General features: G+C 36.9%; 2 protein-coding genes across 6 annotated transcripts; one reads left to right on the forward strand and one right to left on the reverse strand.

Annotated features, from left to right (window-relative positions):
• The first annotated feature begins 604 nt into the window (after positions 1-604).
• Positions 605-6,938, forward strand: LOC113726853 (uncharacterized). Its single transcript, XM_027250753.2, has 10 exons — positions 605-1,070; positions 2,814-2,915; positions 3,543-3,764; positions 4,202-4,260; positions 4,341-4,432; positions 4,543-4,655; positions 5,019-5,081; positions 5,510-5,586; positions 5,730-5,828; positions 6,594-6,938. The coding sequence occupies exons 1-10, from the start codon at positions 678-680 to the stop codon at positions 6,700-6,702; spliced, it is 1,329 nt and encodes a 442-aa protein (XP_027106554.1). The 5' UTR covers positions 605-677; the 3' UTR covers positions 6,703-6,938.
• A 585-nt stretch (positions 6,939-7,523) lies between these two features.
• Positions 7,524-14,008, reverse strand: LOC113726854 (uncharacterized). 5 transcript variants are annotated; one of them, XM_027250755.2, is made up of 14 exons: positions 13,858-14,008; positions 13,180-13,302; positions 12,849-13,054; positions 11,864-11,936; positions 11,615-11,689; positions 11,419-11,529; positions 11,222-11,264; positions 10,629-10,725; positions 9,799-9,901; positions 9,622-9,717; positions 9,479-9,511; positions 8,369-8,468; positions 7,885-7,969; positions 7,524-7,760 (listed from the first exon to the last, which is right to left on the reverse strand). In XM_027250755.2, exons 2-14 carry the CDS (start codon positions 13,288-13,290, stop codon positions 7,640-7,642), a joined length of 1,254 nt encoding a protein of 417 aa, XP_027106556.1. In that variant the 5' UTR covers positions 13,291-13,302; positions 13,858-14,008; the 3' UTR covers positions 7,524-7,639. The 5 variants fall into 5 exon arrangements, with proteins under 5 accessions (XP_027106556.1, XP_071931452.1, XP_027106558.1 ...); XM_072075351.1 differs by having other exon boundaries at positions 10,629-10,686; positions 13,858-13,991; XM_027250757.2 differs by having other exon boundaries at positions 7,524-7,774; positions 13,858-13,991.
• Positions 14,009-14,209: the final 201 nt, after the last annotated feature.

Below are 14,209 nucleotides of genomic sequence, written 5' to 3' on the forward strand. Positions count from 1 at the left end.
TCTCAAATTGGAGGAAAATGGAAAGAAAAGGAATAAAAAAACTAAGTTTTTGGTTTGGTCAACAATTGAAAGGAAAGGAACAAGAAAAATTTTGGATTGTGCTTTTCTACAGAAAAATTTATCATTTTTTGTGAATATTTCTTTCTTCTACACAATTTTCAATTATATTTTTATCTCATATATATATATCATATATAATATCGTATCTTCTATAATAAATTTTTTCCAAAAAAAAAAAAAAACAATCCAAACAGGAAGTCTTTATGCTTTGCCAGTCATTTAGCCAATTTTTGAGCAGTTTCTTTTCGAGTTTAGTCAAGAGAGAGGAGTTCTGTGGATATTTCCAATCTTTGACAGGGGTTTACTGGAATTTACCCTAAATTTAATGAAACTTGCATTTTATGAGAGAGTAATTTTCCTGTTACCATTTTGAAAATTTTTCCGATCATGTGTCACTCTTACTCCTTTCACAATGAACTAGTCACAAACCCCAACACACGCCACAATTTTTAACCCAAACAGCATTTGAAGAAAATTACATCTTTGTCCTTGCATTCTTTTCTTTCCTATCATAAACTCCCTCGTGTATATTTGACAAAGAATATATTAGTAGTAATTTTGGATGCTTAATGATCCTAGATATATTTTCAGGTCTGTAGACCTCGCCCCTACCCAGAATGGCTCAATCTCAGCACCCGAACGAAACCCTTGTAAACCCAAACACTCCGGCACAACTTTCGGCTGCTTCGGTTCCGGCGACCTCTTCTACCACGGCGTCGCCTCCAGGGGCAGCTGCAGCTGCAGCCTCGGCTATGCTATCAGTGATCGAAGATCCGCCTCGGACGAACACGTTGAAGCGTCCTCGAGAAGATGACAGTGAGGCGGAAGCCGCCGGTACATCCGTTGATGCTCCGGCACTGAAACGGCGGGTCAAGGTCACTCAGGACGTCCTTTACCGTATCGTGGTGCCGTCGAGGCAGATTGGGAAGGTTATTGGTAGAGTTGGGCATCGAATTCAGAAGATTCGTGAAGATACCAAAGCAAATATTAAAATAGCGGACGCTATAGCTGTGAGTGCTTAAATTTTGTTGCTTATTCTCTCTTAATTCTCTTAATTTTGTGTTGTGATGCTGAAAAAAAATTATAAAAAAAGAGCAATCTTTGTCGTTGTTGTTTTATTAGGGCAATTTAGTGACTTGAAGTTAAACGTAGTAGCAGAACAGAAATGTCTTGTTAGTTTAGGAGTTTGGAATTTGATAATTTTGGTTTTGAGTAGATGATCAATAAGAAAAATCCTTTTAACCATTGATGTCCATAATCGGGCAAAAACGTTGCAAATTGCTTCAGGACGTGGATGTGGGGTTAGAAAGCCTACGTTTTGCAGAGTATATTTAGTTGTAAAAGGCTGGGCTTTTAGAACGCATATTTTCATCTAATTTTCCTTTTTGGTAACTGATATGGAAACCTGGCCAATAGCTTATAAAGCATTTATCAAACGGAGTTTCATTCGTAAATTTGGAGTAATGAAGTAAAATAAAGAAAGATAGTAGAGCAAAGGTCAAATTTTCAAGCATGGCTGTATTGACCTGAGAGGATAATAGCTAGCCATGTGGGATGACTTGTTTGTTAATTACTATTTGAAAGTCACCTAAAGTTAAGACGCTGTTGCGTAGTTAACCTTGAGTTCTGGGAAAAGATGTTGTAAGCTGAAAATCATTAGACAATCCAACCTTTGCACGAGTGCGCACATACACATGTAATATACATATCACATCTGAACTTGAGCCCATGTAACATAGCCAATTTAGTATTAGGTACTGGATCTTGGCAAACATGTAATGTTTAGTTGAATTAGTAGGAACGTGATCAGGAACTTTTCATGTTGAGAAACCTGGATTTTTTTGGGCAAGAAAGTTTGTAATAAAAAACCTAGGATATTGCTGGGGAGTATTGAAATGATTTTTTGATAGTTGTGCATGGCTTTGGAGGGGATGTTAGATGATCGTAGCAATGTCGGTGTGAAATGATGGCAGATGGTGTAGGTTGGGAAGGATTGTCAGTGTCAGTTGATGAATTTGGCTGCTGACATAGTTTGTGGGAAATGTAGAGTTGCAGTAGCTGATATGGTAGGGGCAGTGTTGGTTGGTTGTGTTTGCATGGTCGCGTGGGAATATAACAATGATGACTGTTATTTGAGTCTGCTATAGTTTGTATTTTCTCTTTTTTTCATTTCTATTCTGCATTTGTCGGAGATGGAGGGTAGTGGGGCAGAAGCTGTGCTGGAGCGGTACAAATATTTGTTTTGGGTGGGTGGGGATTTTGTGAATGGGTCCTAGGGAGGAGGAGGAACTGGTAGGTCCACTAGATTGACTTTTCCAAAATGTTACAAACTTTGTGGTATGGCTTTTTGTGTGGTGGCTGGTTGGAACAGGAGCAGTCAGTAAAACGAGAAGATTGGCCTTGTATACCAAAAAAAATATATATGCAGAAAATTTTCTGTCTCCTAATTTGAAGATGTCTTGAGTGTTGTTTAATTGCGTTCTTTTGGCTTAAGTATATGGCAATCATCCCTCTTGTTGAATAATGAATTTCTGAGGCATTTTAATTTTCTCATAGATTTAGATACTTTAGAATTGGAAACCCTCAGCAGAAAAAGTTGTTTGTTTTTGCAGTTAGAGTTGTTGTTGGCAGACAAAGAGAAGTGCTGTATTTGTCTCATCATTGCTAATTGATATATTACATCGCATTTATCTGTTTAGTAGTTTTTTCCTTCTCAGAGAATGGAACTTACTTCTAAATTTTGATGTTTGCAGCGGCATGAAGAAAGAGTAATCATCATAAGTTCAAAAGACAGTGACAACATATTTTGTGATGCTGAGATGGCCCTTCATCATATTGTCAATTTGATCCTTAAGGTGATGGCACTTACTTTTTTTTTCAAATGATATCAAGTGTCCATTGTGAACATCTGTCTCCTGAGAAATCCATTACCTCAGATATGTCGTGAATTTCTAAAAAGTTACTGGTCGTCACCAGAGGATTTTCTTTTAATCGGTCTGAGAATCCTTTCTCTATAGTCTGTGTTTGCCTATAGCAATTCCATTCATACCTGCTGTATACAACTTAGGAGCAAAAGATAGTTGACTCTCCTTAAAAAACTAATTCCAAGAACTTTTAGATATCAATAGATGCAGGACAACTCTGCAACGTGACTTCTCAAACATGTGCAAGAAGCAGTAGAAAAGATTAGGATGCTTGAGAACACTAGATAATCTCTTTAGAAATCTGAAATACTTAATTGTTCTACTGCATTTTTTTTGGTGCCACAGACTTTTGGCATGTATATGCTTAATTTTCCCACTTCTTTTCTTTGGGCCACAGATTTTGACCTCTTGTGAGCTTTGTTAGCTTCTACGTGCTTGATTATGGGAATATGTTCAATATATTCTTCAATATATTCTTATTTTTTTGGTTCTTGGTGTGGCAACTTGTTGGGTAAGAGAAGTTCATTGATGTGGTAATTTTGATTCTGCATCTGGTAGGATGATGATGTTAACGTTGAGCCACAGAAAGTAGCAGCTGGGCATGTTGCTGCTAATACAATTAGGCTCTTAATTGCTGGTACGCAAGCTGGTGGTTTGATTGGACTGAATGGTCTAAATATTGAGAAACTAAGGAACTCCTCTGGAGCTTCTATTACGGTTCTTGCTCAAAGTCAGTTACCTTTATGTGCATCTGCTCATGAGTCTGATCGAGTGGTGCAGGTAAAAACCAAGTTATTGTGTTGATTTAGTTGAAACTTGAAGTGTCATAATGTGAAATTAATCTTGCTAGAGTGCAAATGACATATTGTCTTCTTCTTCTCTTTGACATCTTTTTTTTCAGTTCAAAATGATGGTCACTAGTCAGACGAAAGTCTGTTTTTGAACATAATGAGGGAAATGTAATTTTAGTTTCTTGGTTTGTTTTGAGGAAATAGAACTAATGATTGTTTGCCCATGGTGGCTTGTGGCTTCATTTGACTGCCTATATGAGATGATGTTGAGATGTCTAATTTTACCTGATCTGCAAACCAAGGGATATTTCTGCAGAAATTGTACAAGTCAATACAAGAAGCCAGAGTTTTAGGGAAAATGATTGCGCGTCATTTGCTTGTTTTCTGTTGAATTTTGAATTTTGCTCCATTACATGTCAAATGTAGGTTTCTGGAGACATTGATACAGTCCTGAAGGCTGTTGTGGAGATTGGATGTCAACTGAGGTATATTACAGCTTTGGTTAATTCCGATCAATTTATCGTCTCACTTTCTTACTTCATACTTATATGTAAAAATTGTTCAGGGATAATCCACCTAAACAAGTAATTTCCATCAATCCATCCTATACTCCCGGCTTCAATCGCCAACCTCATCAATACGTTGATCCAGCTTCAGGTTGCCTAATCTTTTTTGTATTTATATAAAAACTGCTGCATTCTGCTGCTGTATGCAATGTTAATATTTTTCTCATAACGGCATGATCTTTAGGACAACCACTCTTGCAGCTGAATATGTAAATCTGGAGATTATGGTTCCTGAATCAATGGTTGGAGGCTTAATTGGACGGTGTGGTTCCAACATTTCAAGAATCAGGACTGAGTCAGGAGCAACTATTAAGGTATGTTGGCTCTCTCTGTCATCTCTTTTCTTGTATGCAAGAGGTCAACTTTTGATTACTGCTTGAATCTGCTGTATTTGTATCTTGAGGGCTGTCATTTATTTGCACTAGTATCTGAGTTTCATTACACCTTACAAATTAGTGATGTTCAAGCTTCCTGCACGTGGATTAATTTATTTTTTCAAGTGTAGGACTCCCACCTCTGTGGATTTGGTGAATTTGAACTCTATCTCCTCTTCAGATGTGTTAATGAAATGTTATGCGTGTGATACTTGTGATAGAATAGTTGTATACTTTGGGCTTTCAGACCATGTTCAAGTGTGGATCTGAAATCTCCTTCTGCTGTACTTTTTGCTTTGGCAGGTTTATGGTGCAAAGGGTGAACAAACTCAAAGGCAAATTCATTTGGGTGGTAGTGCTCAACAGGTGAACATTGCTCGTCTGTGATATAAGTTTCTGGTTTTTACAGTACTAAGAAAAACAACATCCACCATCCATTCTATGCCCCCTCTCTCCCCCCAAAAACCAAAAAACAAAAAAAAAAGCATCAATAAGGGCTATTTGTGCTTTTTTTGTGGACTGATGTATGAGAATCCATCTTGAAACCTTGTGAAGCAGTGAAATAAATTACCCATGAGAATACAGAAATTTAGTTTGTTAACCCTCTATCAAAATCTATAAGTTGTTAAGCTGTACTAATTGCTGATCCATGTAATCTGATTGAGAGTTGATACCAACTACAGGGGTAGTTCAATGATTTTTATTTTTCTCTCAAAATATTGTTGTATTTGAAATAGCGAATTTACTTGGATTGATTTAGAAGTCTCTCACTATCTAATTTCTACTCCTCACAGGTTAGCCTAGCAAAGCAGAGAATTGATGAATATGTTTATTCCCAGTTGATGCTACAATCCGGTGTACAGCCATCAATGTAATTTTTATTTTTGTTTCGTGTAGTCTTCACTTTATCATTTATTTGGGGCCTTCTGGACCTGCAATTGAAATTGGAATCTCTCTTAGATTGACCGTACATCTAACAAGGATGTATGTTTTGTGTTGTCTTGTGTGATGCAGACCTGCTGTGTCCAACACATTGTTCCAAGCAAATAGTTATCTCCAAGCAAATACTTTATTGCAAGGTTATGGACACAATAGTGGACTTTATATAAGCAGGTTAATGTCCTAAAACTCTATGCTAGGACTTGCATGCGCATGCTTTTTGTTCCTTTATGTGTGTGGTTTTTTTAAGTGTGGGCAAGTTTGTAGCTTAACAAGCATAAGCACTTGTGTTCACTTTGTATGGAACTGCAGGCAGGTACCTTGTATTGCAGTGAATATCTATGCTTGTAGACCTAACAATCTCTAATTGTCAAAATTCGTCGTGTCTTGGTGGCAACTGTTGTCACTGTAGGATCTAGGGAAGGCAGATGACTGTTGGTTCTATTGTCAATATTCAATATTACTATACACATGGGTAGAGTTTGAAAGAAAAATTTTGTTAACAATACCTTTTGGATTTATGATTTCTGTGAGGCTTATATGAGAGTTTTTCAGATATGATTTCGCCAATCTTTCCTAGCAAGCTAGTTTTCTGTACCTGTGCATGATGCTAGCTTTCGATTGCTTTGGGGCAAGCTTTTTTTGGCTTAATTATAAAAATTAAAGTCATTGCCAATTGTCTCCTAAAATTTTTTTATGCTGATTTTCAGGACAACTATGTGTAGTTTTTTTCCTGAATTAGAAAGGAACTGAGCATATCTTCTGATGATTCAATTTAGAACATTCATGAAAGCTTTCCATGTGTTGAGAAGTCAAAGCTAAATCTTCCTATCCTCAATTTCTGTTTTCATACATGAGATTCCAGATCTATATTGTCTTGAACTTACTACCTGTGCTTTTGGAAACTAGAAAATGCTCACTCACTCTATGGTTTTGCAGTAATCCTGGAACGGCTATGATGCCATCTCACGCTCCAGTATATCCATCAACCACTGCAGACCAGGCGGCTGCTTACTATGGACAGTCATTCCAGGCACCGCCAATATAAGTCCAAAGTGGCGGCGGCGTTAAGTTAGGGACGAGATAACCAGTGTACAAACTTGTGGACTATTGTAGTGTGAACTTATTCGTTATACTGTAATTTTGTAATCTTGTGGTTTGTCTCAAAAGACACGCTTATTAGTGTTTTTTTTTATCTTTTTGATTATTTTCTGCCCCACCCAAAGTTGTCCTTTTCCTGTTATTGGAGATAATAAAAGTTTCAAGTGAATTTTAAAGGTGCAATTTTGTAGTGCCTTCTCATATATATGCATGTTAATTTTGTCTGGTATGAGCTAAGCAGTGTTTATTTTCACCTTTGCCCTCTCTATTTGTGTTGTCCCTTCTCTATTCCTTTTGATTACTTTTGACGTGATATGGAACCCGGTTGGTCGCGCAGATTCATTAGGTGACTAGGTCGGTGAAGTGGATAGAATTGATCTCTTTTTTGAGGGGAAAAATGATAGGGTTTGCTATATTCATCAGGTGATATACAACCTGGTTGGCAAAAGCATTGAGATTGTACGGATTTAGTTCATATGCTTATGTGACGTTTGATTTCTGGAAATTACATTGCCTTTGATGTCAATACAGGATAACAAAGCCCAACAGTAAAACTTGTTCATTGTTTTAATAATTTTGTTTTTATAGATGCTAATACACAGCCTGAAATCCAAATATCCTGATACTGACATTTTGATCTTCAAAACAAGTAGTAGTTCATAGAGAAATTTAATTGTTACATAATATCATTCTGAATTTTGGGCTAGTCCTCATCTCCTTGACACGTTGCAGCTTGCCAAGGGAGAAAGACCTATAGCCCAGGCTAAATTTGATCTCAAGGAAGAATTTTTTTTGAAAAAAAAATTTATATAATGACTTCCATTGTACAGTCAATGATGTACCAGCAATCTACAGAATATAAAAACTATACCCTACAAATAAGCCTATACTGCAGGCCTCTGAGTTTTTAGCCCAAACAAGTTCTCAAACAATTTAGGGGCCATGGGGGGAATGTCCGCTGGTAGGGGAGCCATAAAATTGACAAGCTTTTCATGGACGTTATACCTGCACATAGATATCTGAAACTTGATCCAAAATGAAAAACAACTACAGTTGGCGCTCATCAAGGTGATACAGAATAAATAGTAAATGCTGGCAACTCAACAAGCTAACCAGCTGGGTAACTTACCGAATCTTACGACTTTTTGAGGCGCGTCGATCAACAATTTTTCTTTTCTTAGCCTGTAGCCTTCTTACAGCATAAAATGCCGCCTCTGTTTCATGATAAAATACATTACCTCAGCTGGTATTTATATATTAGGTTACTAAACAAGAAGTTTCAAAAGGTAAAAGAAAAGCGTTCTCAAAACTTTTAGGGACAATTTGTCTATGCTTGGCAAACCAGTACTAGACATAGGAGTCCAACAGGCAAGTTTTGGGCTATCTCGGAAATGTATCGATTTCTAGAGATTCACGACTTTGAATAACCAAATGTAATATTTTCTATTGGAGTAAAACATTTCCCACACAGATAACAGTAACTATCTTGGCATGCCCTTCACAAAATGCAGAACAAGGATAACAAGCGTACAAAGACAATTATTGGAAAAAAAAAAATACACGATAAAAAGAATCCTTCTGTTTGCTGATATACGATATACTAGAAAGTTTACCTGATGAATTTGGGTCCACTGTCTCAAAGAACTCCTTCAACAGTTGCTGATAGAAGTCAGAGTCATCCAGCAATTCAGGGTCACCACCTGTGCTTATAACCTGATGAGAGTTAAAAGATTAGACCTAACAAAATGCAGTATCATACGTGCTTTAGATTACCCTATATAGCACTCTAGGCATCTGTGAGGGAACAGGAACATCAATTATTTCAGACTAGCAGAGTAAGGTGGAACCATGTAGAGCTCTACTCCAGCAAAAAAATAAATGAGCAATTGCTGTAACATTAGCTTTTGACATCGCATATCAAGCAATACATTCTGCAACCCCATGATGCTTCCAAACATATGTTTGGGTCACATTCATTAATGTCAAGGAATAATAGTCCAAACAATTTGAGATATCACGAAGAGAAGTGATAAAAGGTTTAAACGGTTTACAAAAGCAGGTAACTTGAATTTTAAGCATGTATCCAGCAGTTTTCAACAACCTGATTCCACTGAAAAACCATTTTGTATATACAGCAGAATGAACTTATACCAACAAATTTCTTCATTATTTCGGTAAATTACACATAAATGCCATGGTTTCACCATTGTCACATGACCCCCTAACATTTCAAAATATCCATTTCACCCCATATACTTCCATGTGAAGTGAAAACTTGACGGAAAATAGCGTCTATAATGTCGTTAGTTGAAATACCAGTATTTCCCTTAAGTATTAAATCGAACAACGGTCTGACCACCTTGCACAAAACTATGGGACAATATATGGATAAATGCTAAAACCATAAGGGGGTAAAGTAGACATTCATGCAAACTATAAGGGGGTTAAGTGAATATTATGATTCAGTCATACATTTTTGGACTGCATTTGGTTCAATATCTGTAACCTGTGGTGCTTTCTGTCCATTTTCCACTTACATAAAACTACAAGGGGTTATATGGCTATTTTGAAACCTCCCCCCCCTGGGGGTGGGGGATGAGGTAGCATTATGTAAAACCACGGGGTTACATGTAATTTATCTTCATTATTTTAATCAAACAAGTTGAAGCTTAATCCTAGGTTAAAATAACCACAGAAACCAAGTCAGCAGAGCCAGGTGATACCTCTGGCTGATTATGAACAGTAGAACCCAGAACCTGTAAGAGACGAGCAAAGAACTAGTTTATAATTCCAACATACTATATTGCAAAGCAGATAAAGAGCAGATTCAGAAGCTAATCATTGCAATTGGGAAACCAAATATTACATTTCCAAATTGAGCAACTGCCGATCTATCCTGTTGCATTCCCTTGATCATTTTACTTGGATCCCTCATATACAGAGCCACTTGTTCACTAATGTTCTGCAAAAATCAACATGATCACTCTAACTGGCTATGCTTTTAGCTGCATCATGGCACATTATACAAGAACTTGGACTAAACCTGGTTGAACGCGTGTAACCTCCCTTTGAAAGAGGCAGCTCCACTTGTCACCTGGGTCTTCCTCTGCCATTTATCTATCGATTTGTTCCTAAAAGAAGCCATCCTGCATTATCGAACACAAGTAAGATATCAATCGACACCAATGGGCAACTTATGAGTAAAAATGCTCAAGTCTAAAACAATAGTACAGTTATTTACACGGAGAAGAATATATGTGTGCAGAAAATACAAGCAACCATATGTACTTCATAGTTTGGAGAATGGAAATAATTGCCAATATTGCAGGACTTACATGGATCAACAAAATTACATTACATCAAATTGCAGAAAAGAAGAAGCATCTCAATCAACAGATCAATAATTCCATGCCATTTAAGTAAATTAAGTAATGTGCCAGATCCATCTTTCTCCTCAGACTTCAAAAGAAAGTAGAGTTGCATTTAATATCACCATGCGTATGCACAAAATCATGATAAATAGATCCCAATAAAAGGGGAAAATTTTTGCTACTCCCTAATAATCTACCCGGAAGTTAGCTTGTTTGAAAAAAAAAAAAAAACTTCCAAAAGCAGCTATCAAATGATACAAGCTTCAATTTTTTGCAGTGAAATATTAGGGCCTGAATTTCTTTTGCTCGATGAAGAATATAATCTGGACTTCAAGACTCCCATGCCATTATTGTACACTTGCAGGTTATAAACATTTTTTACAGGGGTAATCTTGTAGGTCTGGTTTACCTAAAGAACACATAGATTTCTCTCTCAAAGTGAATATGCTAATGATATGTGTATGAAACCAAGCGAGGAGGCCTTCTATATTAGTTAAAGTACCTCAGCTGCATCTCAGAGATCCGCAACCATTCTTCATCACCTTCCGCATTTGAGTTTCCTGAAGCTTCTAGATAATTAGAATTCTTAGCAGAGCCGGCTGTGGAGGAGAAAATTTTAGCCATCAAATATGCATATATCAGGATCCATTCAAGAAAATAAATTAGATTAAACAAATCAATAAACAGACTCAAACCAAAGTACACGCTTAATGGGATTACTGTGTTGTGCTTATAATGGAATACAAGAACTTTTCTGAGCAAGGGGTGGAACCATGTACAATCAGAAGAAACTTCATTACCCAGATCCGAAAACTAGAACGGTAAGAGTTGCCAAAAACCATATTTTATTAACCTCGGGCAACTGGACAACATACCTAGTGGCAGGCAAAGAAAACTCACATTGTGCTTCAGAAATACAGTATTAGCATCTTACATACCAAAAGGTGCTAAAAAGTACCAGATTAAACACCAAAAGTGACTAACTTATTCCCCATTACTGACTAAGGTCCGAGATTGAACAGCCAAAGAAAAAAAAAAGGAAAACCTCCCATAGTCCCACATTGGCCTAAATCACTGGAAAATAACTTATTGTACCTTCTGCAGACTGAGCAATAGTAGGATTCTTGTCTAGCAGTACCTGTTTAAAACACATGGACTATTTGGTCAGAACAAGGAATTGATAATTTCAAAGAAATCCAGTGCTGTTGCGTCTCATTAACATTGCTATACCAAAAAGCTTTGTCAGAGTTGCTACGTTCAGAAGTGAGAAAAAATTTTTACCATACTGTTACCTCCTGTAACTCGAGAATAGAGTCTAATGTTTTTTGCGATGAAGTGATTAGATCCGAATATGCTTCATTAACCCCAGTTTCCAAGCTACAAAAAGAGGACTTGATTGGCTCCTACATCATAGAGGAATTCTTCATTAGTGCATGTATTTCCACACATGAAGAGATACAAGGGCGTATAATTCAAGTTAAACTAAACCTGTGGAAGCCTGTTGGAATATGAAAATGCCTTTTGCAACAAAAATCTAAATTCCAGAGTCTTGTCCCAAAGAGCCTTCACAGAAAGAAGACATGTAAATCGCAGACAATTATAATAACTTAAAAATAAACACAATCTATGAAAGCTATATGAAAGTGAGGTTACAAGAAAATGACATTCACTTAAATCAAAGGGTGAAAAGATAAGATTGCTTGATGGCTATAACATACAAGCAAAACAACTTCATACCTTCTGATTTTTCACTGCACGACCTATTAGAAGATCCTCATCCTTATGGCGCTTTAGGTTCTTTAAAACATCTCTGTGCAATTAATAGAAAAAGAACTGAATACAGTTAAAAGGTAAATAGATTAACAGGAAGCTGTAAGCAATAAAAACTTTTATTAACATCCTTTTTTTAAATTGGCTAATTTTTTCACAAGTAAAATGGCTGACTTTCTTTAAGCATGTAACAAGATTGAAAAATATTGTGTTTGGATGGGAATTATTTGCCAAAAAATTATTTTCTTGCATCGCAAACACATTTTCCAACACACCTTTTTATTTTCCCAATGACCTTTTTATCTCACATACATCACATTGCAAAAAGTGCTACAGCAATTATTCCAAATACTAATATTTCAAATAATCTCCTATCCAAACACGCATTGTTTCTCTTCAAAAGTGCCATTTAGCAATGCTTAGAAGCACAATACACACATGATCAGCAGCATACACACACAGATAAATCCAGTATGGCAACATCTAGTCAGCAGTTAGCAGCTCAAAAATAAAAATGGCATGTCAAATACATTAAAAATTGTTAACGAATAAATCCGTACATTAGCTACGTAGCACTAACTGCTAGATGAATCTTCACAAGATGGAAAGACTTGCGTATATCATGAATGAGAACAAACCTGTATGCTTAGTTATTTCTAAAAGCCTTCCTTGCTTACCATTCCATTTAATCCCTAAATTCATAACTTCAAAAATGTTCACGAGTTCAACAACTAACAAATCCTGGATTGACAATAAAACCACAAGTTCATTTAAGGTTTTAAATATTGACATGCAGCTCCAAAAAATATACAAACTTAGCAAAACTGAGACCAATCCAATTCCAATATATCCACACAGACACATGGGGTGCATTTCCACTCATAATTATGTAAACAATACACAGGCACATAAGCATAAAAGATGCTTTGTTTGAAAATAAAGAGGATCTTACTGCTCCGCATGTTGAAGCTCCATATATTCTTTCTCTAGCTGTGCCATCTCCTCATCCTTTTGTTCATTGATTCCCTCTTTCCCCTCTTCTTCTTCTTCTTCTTCATCATCATCATCATCCTCTTCATCTCCATCTCCATCTTCATCATGACTCTCTTCTTTTCCTTCCCAACCATTCTCATCGCTATCATAGTCATCACTATGGCCCTAAATATAACAGAGAGTCAATCATTCAACCATAAAAGAACAATAAAGCAAAATTTCATCCCCCTAAGAATCCACATAAGAAACTAACAAAAAGAAAAAAAGGCAAGAAATCAAATGAAACTAACATCAGGTAACACATCATTCTCCATGGTGTCCCTGTCTTCATCAAATTCAGATCCACTATGGCTCTCACTCTCTTCTTCTGTTGTTCGCCGTCTCTTCAAATGCTTCCCCATCTCCTTAAAATCCTAAATGCCCAAACACCAAACCACAAAAAAAACAACAACAACAACAACAAACATTAGTTTTGTGGATGCGACATGATTAACAGCAGGTCAAGCAAAGGCGCGGAAAAAAAAAGTGATAAATTAATATGATTTTGTTCTCACTTCATAAAATTCACTACGAAGTACCAGCCCAATTTCTCTTTTGCATCTGATGCAAAGGTGACAAGGCCTAATCTAATTATTTAAAACAAGGGGGAAACACACACGCACACTCTTCACCAGGAATAACGCCTGAATATAAAGGAAAAGAAGTATTCAAAGACGAGCGCTTTGAATTAAAACGGACCATTTTTGGACAATCTCAAGAGAACCAAAACCTGATCGTGACTAGTAACCTTAATTTGACCTAGAAAGTAGATAGTCTGGACATTTTAGCAAAGCCCTTTTTATTTTTCTATATATTTTAAACCAAAATAGTTGGAAACTGGCAGCTTAATCCCCTCCCCCCACCCCAGCCTCCTTTGGTTAAAGAGGGGGTGCTGATCATAGGACAGCTTACTGAAGCTGCCGGAATACCTGGGAACGAAGGGCGTTGATGAAGACTGGGAAGAAGTTAATCTGTTTAGAGCTCTGCGTAGCAGAAAAGTAGCTGGATAAGGCTGAGACAGGTGGCCGTGGCAGCGGACGGAGACTGTGGGGTGTAAGGGTCTCCCCAGACCACACCGGGTTTCAGAGGTTTAGGGCTTAAGGAATTTTGGAAAAAAAAAAAAAAGAATTTACGGAATAAATGAATCCATAAATAAAACAAACTCACAATTACAAACGGACGAGTGAAACTGCTTGTCCAACTTTAAGCCCATCTGATGACCCATAGTCATGAAAGAATTAAATCAAGGAGCAGCAAAGAAACGTGGGCCTACTGTGTGGG

The sequence above is a fragment of the Coffea arabica genome, chromosome 2c (genome assembly GCF_036785885.1).
Source record: "Coffea arabica cultivar ET-39 chromosome 2c, Coffea Arabica ET-39 HiFi, whole genome shotgun sequence".
Taxonomy (NCBI): Eukaryota; Viridiplantae; Streptophyta; class Magnoliopsida; order Gentianales; family Rubiaceae; genus Coffea; species Coffea arabica.

Coding starts and splice junctions, on each gene's coding strand:
- LOC113726853 (XM_027250753.2), top strand. CDS start 678: ATGGCTCAATCTCAGCACCCGAACGAAACCCTTGTAAACCCAAACACT. Junction 2,916..3,542: donor TTGTCAATTTGATCCTTAAG/GTGATGGCACTT, acceptor TGCATCTGGTAG/GATGATGATGTTAACGTTGA. Junction 3,765..4,201: donor AGTCTGATCGAGTGGTGCAG/GTAAAAACCAAG, acceptor TGTCAAATGTAG/GTTTCTGGAGACATTGATAC.
- LOC113726854 (XM_027250755.2), bottom strand. CDS start 13,290: ATGGGGAAGCATTTGAAGAGACGGCGAACAACAGAAGAAGAGAGTGAG. Junction 13,055..13,179: donor AGAATGATGTGTTACCTGAT/GTTAGTTTCATT, acceptor TGTTATATTTAG/GGCCATAGTGATGACTATGA. Junction 9,902..10,628: donor ATCTCTGAGATGCAGCTGAG/GTACTTTAACTA, acceptor TCGATAATGCAG/GATGGCTTCTTTTAGGAACA.